At 36.9% G+C, this 6,919-nt stretch overlaps 1 protein-coding gene across 5 annotated transcripts in view; it reads left to right on the top strand.

Moving 5' to 3' along the window:
* NME5 (NME/NM23 family member 5) overlaps positions 1–6,706 on the top strand; it is a 12,999-nt gene extending 6,293 nt beyond the window's left edge. For 3 of the 5 annotated variants that reach the window (XM_026858059.1, XM_026858060.1, XM_026858061.1), the window contains exons 3-6: positions 1,005–1,210; positions 1,630–1,730; positions 2,765–2,883; positions 5,943–6,706. In XM_026858059.1, the coding sequence (XP_026713860.1) occupies positions 1,005–1,210; positions 1,630–1,730; positions 2,765–2,883; positions 5,943–6,029 (513 nt within the window). In that variant the 3' untranslated portion in view covers positions 6,030–6,706. Of the gene's footprint in view, positions 1–1,004; positions 1,211–1,629; positions 1,731–2,764; positions 2,884–3,445; positions 5,005–5,234; positions 5,333–5,942 lie in introns of those variants that run through there. The other 2 variants (XM_026858062.1, XM_026858063.1) reach the window with 2 other exon arrangements.
* Positions 6,707–6,919: the final 213 nt, after the last annotated feature.

The raw sequence follows: 6,919 nt of genomic DNA, 5'->3' as shown, positions 1-6,919 counted from the left end.
CGCCGCCATGGCACTCACCGTCCCGCTCCGCCGCCTCCTCCCGCCCCGCGGCAGCGCCCTTGGCCTTGCTCGCCGGTTCTGTAACACGAGCGAGCGATGACTGCGCTTCTACATACGATTCTAAGTGCTTTTTGTGGGTTTTTTCCCCCCCGGAAATTTAGTAATTTTTTTCTTATTCTTGTCAATACCTCTTTTCCAAGTTTTTGTTTGTTTGCTTGTTTTTTTTTTAAATTTCCTCCTTTACCTTTCTGGTTGTTTTATTTATACAAAATCTATCATAAAATGACATCAATTAGATTTTTTTTGATTTTTTTTTTTTAATGACAAGATGTTTATAACATCTTCTGGTGCCTCCAACTTGGCACCAAAGTTATTAGAAATGTGAATTTGTGGTACTCGTGTGTTGCATAAGTTTGGGCCCAAACAATGCACTTCAACAATTTATTTCTTTCCTTGACTGCCCTGTGCCTTCTGATAACCTCCCAAACTTGTCCTGATACTGGTCACCTGCAGGCTAGGCAGCTATTGTGAGAATCATAAAGCATAAGTACAGAATGAAAAGTAGAACAATTGCATAATTAACGGTGTGGGCTGAAGAGAAAATTGTTTAAAAGTAGAACATTATGCTACGGCAGCTGAATAATTAAATCCTTCCCTTGTAATGCTCTTCTCTTTTTCCGTACGGTGCCCTGTCAGTACAGAAAGTCACCCAGCAGTTCTGAAATGCTGTAGGTGCACAGGCTAAAATCACATCTTACTCAAGTGGCCTGTTTGTCTGAGTAATTAACTGAGAAAACTCTTCCTCTTTGTTACTCTGTATCTCAGGATCAGAGCTGGGAGAATCAGATTAGCCTGGGAAGTTACTCCATGCCTCTTCTGAGCTTGAAGATAGGACTGCTGCAGAGGACTGTATCCTATCTGAGGTAGCAAGCTATCTTAATTTAGCAAGCTTTTTTTTTAATTCTTTTTTTTTTGTTATTTCTTTTTCTTTTTACACTTTATAGAAACGGAAGCTCCAGTTAAGCCCAGAGCAATGTAGCAACTTCTACGCAGACCAATATGGAAAAGTGTTTTTTCCCAATTTAACAGCCTATATGAGTTCTGGACCTTTAGTCGCTATGGTTCTTGCCAGACATTGTGCAGTCTCCTACTGGAAGGAATTGCTTGGACCATCAAACAGCATAAAAGCTAGGAGAACTCACCCTCACAGGTAATGCCCTGATTGGCCTTGGTAAAATCAGTAGGATTTTGTCTTTCTCTTGAGACCAGAAATTACCTTATTTTTTTTGTTTGTTTGTGTTTGGCTTTTGTTGTTGTTGTTGTTGTTTTGTTTTGTTTTTTGTTTCTTCTTTTACAATAGAAATACAAATTTGGAGTGGCCTGTTATCTCTTCAATTTTGTGTAACATGGCTCTTCACCTTTGTTTTTTTACTATGTAACATCCATTTTATGGAGAATGCTGAGTGCATGAACATAAATTTTAGGTAGCTACATATATTTCTGAAAAACAAAATCAAGCCAATACCTTATTAATTAGTCCATTTATACTGCTTTTATATGGTCTCAGACTGTAGAGACTTGGAAGGGATTTGCAGTTGCCTACCAAGCAGTTTTTTCTCTTGTTCTTAGCTTAAGAGCAATCTATGGGACTGATGATCTGAGGAATGCGCTTCATGGCAGTGTCAGCATTTTATCAGCAGAAAGAGAAATTCAATTCATGTTTCCAGAAGGTAAAATGATGCAAATAATACATTGCCAACCTTTGGGAGGATAGTGTCATTCCCTGTTATTACTTGTCTCTGTCCAGACTCTAGATACAATTGAATTTAGAAAGGGTTGGGTTTGTTTGCTTTATGAGAATGTGAATCTTTTTACGTGTAAGCTGATATTTTCTGGTATGAAAGGCATACCAAAATGTATCTGGAGAGCCATTATAGTTACAGGGATTGCTTCTACTTTTTAAACTCTGTGGTCTGGGAATTGGAGCAGACAAAGCTAGTAAATGAGAGGAAATACAAAACTATTACACTCCGACATGTCCTTCTGGCACTGTCAGCCCCGAGGACTCCCGTTGGTATGAGAAGATTCACTCTCTTGGGCTCAGGTTGAGTAATTCCTGTTCAACAGCAGCTGGATGCTCACATAAGAGTGCAATTCCAAAGTTAAGTGCCAGAGAAATGAGTCGTAGAACCTGGAAAGAGTGGGAGAGGATTTCCTGTTTGTGATCTAGCAGTTGAAAGATGGCTTTGCTCTTTGACAGAAAGATGCAAGGGAAACTGCTAGAAAAAAAAATGTCTGGTTTTGTCAATCGTATCAGTTTGTTTAATAAAAGATATTGCACTTCCCTACAAACCCTACCCATTGTAAACCATGTCTCTTCTCCTCACCCTAATGACAAAGCAGGACTTAAGGTGAGATTTTGAGGGTCTTCAGAAATCAGCTTTGCACTGCAAGAAGAAAGTACTAAACATGGGGTACATTGTTTATGTCCTGCCCCCAGTGCATCTTCAAGGATACAGGTTTTCCCCAGATGATCTGATTTCCTCCCCTTTCATAATTGGCTATAATTAGTAAGATTACCTCAGGGATGTTGTAAAAGGGTTTAAGTAGTTTCTTTGCAGTTTATTGTGGGAGAAGCTATGAAAACCATTATGTATTATTAACTTATTAAGGAAAACAGCAGCTCATGTATAAACAACATTTGAAATAGTGCTCTTTTTAAAATCACAAGCTGCTTTCCAACACCTGTGGTTATTCTTTACAGTGATTTTGGAGCCAATTCCAGCTGGACAAAGAGCTAGGGATTACTTGAACCTTTATGTAAAGCCAACATTACTAGCAGGGCTCACTGCGCTCTGTAAAGAGAAGCCAGCAGATCCAATGGTACGTACAGTATATCTGTGTTGTATGCTTTGTGGTACAGTTACTTCATATTAGTAAAGTCCCTGTATATAGGAAAACTACTCTTTTGTTAAACAGCTGTGCTGTTTTAGCTGTCAGCTAATGAACTAATCAGATAGCATTTGCCTTTTGAGGCATTGATTTGTTAACACATGAAATAAGGGCCAGGACTAAATGAAATCAGCCTTGATGAAATGACAGGTTTTTTTAGGTGACTTCTATAAAACTCTTTCTCACACGTAGTTGTTACAGATGGCTGGAAAGGTAAATGAGTACTATCATATAATGTTAAATATCAGTTTTTACTGTTTCTGAGGTGAGTTTGAGATGAAATAGCTCTCATACAATAGATGCTAAATGAAATTAGATGTTAATCATACTGGTAGTAGTTACATAGTTGAGTAAAATACAGTTCTTAGTGTAAGGCTGTCTGTATTTTGTCGTTGTTATGTTTATTTAAATGAATATTATAAATCTTTCTTTAGGATAAGCTATTCTTTTGACTGTGCAGCATTGATTAGCATTTACGTGGGTTGTTCCACAGTTCACCAGGAAAATGAATTATGATTATTTTGAGTGAAACCAATCTTGAATAGTCAAACTGATCTACGGAAAATTCTTCTCTTGTGACTCCTCTCTAGTTATCAAGTTGATGCATCTTGCCCTTCTCTCACATAATATTCCTTTTAACTATGGATGTCATTCAAATCACAGTTCTTTGTGGAAAGACTAGTGTTAATTTCCTGTTGTTTTTTGTGGTGGTGGGCTTTTTTAATCCCTATGCAAAATGAGCTTGCTTTCATCTGGAAAAATATGGTAAATGTTTTTTGTATTCTTAAAGCTCAAAGTTGTTCGCACTAGTACTTTAAGAATGCAGATAATTAATCAGTGTGACAATTTACTGGCAGTTGTGGTGGATTCTACATCATTATCAGGTTTTTAATCAACATGGCATTTTTCTGAAAGATACACTTCAGAAAAAAGGCCTACAAAATAATTCAGAGGTGTTTCTAATGAGCTATGTGATATACATGGGGTCAGATTAAATGTACTGTGATTGTTCCAGCTTTATAACCTGTCCATTTCATCTGTATGTCTGGTACTGTTACCATAGAAATCTAGAAAACAGAGATGAAGAAGTCTTTTCATCCATCCCTTTGCCTAGGGCCAGACCAATTGTATCTACCCATTCCTAACGGATGTTTGTCTGGACTGTTCTTTAGCACTCCACGTGATGGAGAATCTACAGTCTCCCTAGGCAATCTGTTTCACTGCTTAATTACACTTAGTTGAAAAGCTTTCACTAAAAGTTAGCCTAAATCTCCTGTACTCCCAATTTCTAGCCCATTACTTGTTTTTTTCTTTTTACTATCCCCAGAGGACATTGGAGGCAATGTACTATCTTTTCTTTTTTTTTTTTTTCCAGCAACATATAGCATATTTGAAGAGCATTACCATCTTTTTTTCCCTTCAGTCATCTTTTCACTATATTAAAAACTATCTTTTTAGCTCTTACCTTATAAGTCACATTTATTTGGTTTTGCTTCCAGTTAATATCTACATTCTAAGTACAATTTTCTAGCCAGCGGTGTGGTAACTAATAGTAACTTCAAGATCATACTTTCCTTCCTTGCTTGTAAGAAACCCATAAAGCTATATGAAGCACTGTCAATAGCTTTACCAAAATGAAAACATAGTATTTGTTGCTTCTTCCCTGTCCATAACGCGTGACCTTGTAACAGAAGGAAAATAACGTTGATTTGATAAAACTTCTTTTCAGAAATATATGTTGGCTGTTGTTTTTCAATTTGTTATCTGCTAGGTGACTTACAGGGAGACTGATGGAATGAAATTTTTTTTTTCTAATATCCTTCCAGAAGCAGAACTAAAGTTGGGGTGATTTAGCTCTGGGGGTTTTTTCTTTCTTTTTCTTTTTTTTTTTTTTTCCTTTCTGAAGATGGCATCAGAAACTATCTGTTCACTCAGAAATACTAGCAGCAGAAAGGTTGTCTCAGCCAGTTCCCTAAGTAAATTTTATTTGAGCCTGATAAATTTTATCAGTCTCAAAGGATTTAAAATTTTCTCATTTTCCCAAGTGGTCTTTCCGAGGGATTTTTGTGTTTGGGGCTTTTTGGGGGGAGGGTTGTTTGTTTGCTTTCCATTTCTGTCTTGAGTACTTACTCTTCTGCTATTGCTGACTAACCTGTGAGGATTGTTGTAGTGCTCTGCGTGTTGTCTCTTTTTTTGCAAACCAACCTTTTGTACCTCGTAATAAAAGGAGAGTGTTGCTTACCTTTCTGGTCTACTATTCTATCTTTTCTTTCACTTCACAGTATGGTATGAAGTTTGTTGTACTTAGCATTCCAGAAACTAATCGTCAACAGCCTTGTGAAGTAATTAAGGATGTGTAAAAACTTCTCTTTACAAGTGGAGAAATCCAGGTGAAGGGTTAATTTGCCTAAGGCCAGGCCAACGCATTGGCAGAAGAAGTTAGGACTCGAGGCATACCTCCCACATTCTTATTTAAGTACAATTTGCTGGAAAATTTACAAGATTAATTTCAAAACTTAACCATGTTTTGTTTTTAAGTTTTAGGTACTGTAAGGTGATTTCAGTGCAGAAGACTGGCACTTTTAATGAATGATTACTAGATAAAGTATCTCCAAGTGTAGTCAGGAGTAATATCTCATTAAGCAGTTTCATGCATATTGTACAGCCTCATTCCAAAACAGAGTTTTCTGGATTATTTGCAGTATGGCTTAAATGATTTTAAACATACACAGAGATAGACAGTGCTGGGAAAAGTTGTCTTCTGAAGGTCAGTGTGAATTGTTCAAAAGCAATATAAGCTGTGAAGATTTAAAAGAACATTTAGAAAATCCAGGTTATTTGTATGTCCGTTTTTTCTGAAAGGTGTTGGTTTTGCAGCACAGTAGGAGAGAATGTATCAGAGGTTTCAAATAATTCTTTTAATATTCTCCCATACACTTAATGGAAAACGACAGAAAACTGAAAATGTTTGGGTTTTTTTTGTTCCACAGATTTGGCTTGCTGACTGGTTGATTGAACACAATCCTAATAAACCTAGGGTACAACATCAGATCACTGAAGAAGAGCATCAGGGGTGAGAGCTCAGAGGAAATCATCTCAAGCATTCTAAGTTACAGATATATATTATCCTTTTCAGTGTATCCCTTGGCTATGTAATCAATATTATCTGAAGTAAATGTTATTGTCATAACTGCGTGTGTCTTCATGGGATAAATAACCTTACACTTAACCAGGATTTAATAGTTCTAGTAGCTTTTCTATTGACAAAGTGAATGTAGAATTACATGATAAATTTATGGTGTAAGGTAACTAGAAAAAGACAAAATTCCCATCAGGTGTGACTTAACTGCTATTTTCTTCATTTATCTTGGTTTGGCTCTCTGGAAAGAACAAAATTATTTACACCAGTGCAGATTCTCAAATGGCATACAGCTGGCCTGTGCTTTGTGAAACTGAGAGCTGTGTTTCAGCAAAATTATAAGAGGACACAATTTCCATTATGAGGGCAGGTACTTGGATGTAACTTAGAAAACAGTTACTGGAGGCATATTAGCAACTTTAGAATTTTAATTGCTGATTGTATCACCGAACTGAGGTCACTCCTGAAGATGATTCACTTGATTGAGCCTGATGTATTTTGAAAGAATGTAATCTGAAGGATTTATTTGAAGGCATGTTGAATGTAACTTTCCCATCTCAGTAGCGAAAGACACAGTGATTATAAATCAGTCTTTGATTTTCATTAGAAGCCACAGGAAGGTGTATTTTAGTCAAGGACTAATGCTGTCTTTCAACATTTGTTTGAAAGAAAGGTGCTTAATGGGAACAGCTCACCTTAAGGGTGCTTCTGTGTTCTGCTCTTAAAAGGTATGTTGATTTCTGTTGTTTTCCTTGTATTGTTGTTTTCCCTTGAACTTTGATGTGTTGTACTTGAGAATTTCAAGAGAATGGGTTAGGGGCCATGCTA

Source organism: Athene cunicularia (assembly GCF_003259725.1).
Source record: "Athene cunicularia isolate RWA chromosome 13 unlocalized genomic scaffold, athCun1 chr13_part1, whole genome shotgun sequence".
In the NCBI taxonomy this organism is placed as follows: Eukaryota; Metazoa; Chordata; class Aves; order Strigiformes; family Strigidae; genus Athene; species Athene cunicularia.
The sequence above is the reverse complement of the archived record's forward strand: the minus strand, read 5'-3'. Positions and strand labels throughout refer to the sequence as shown.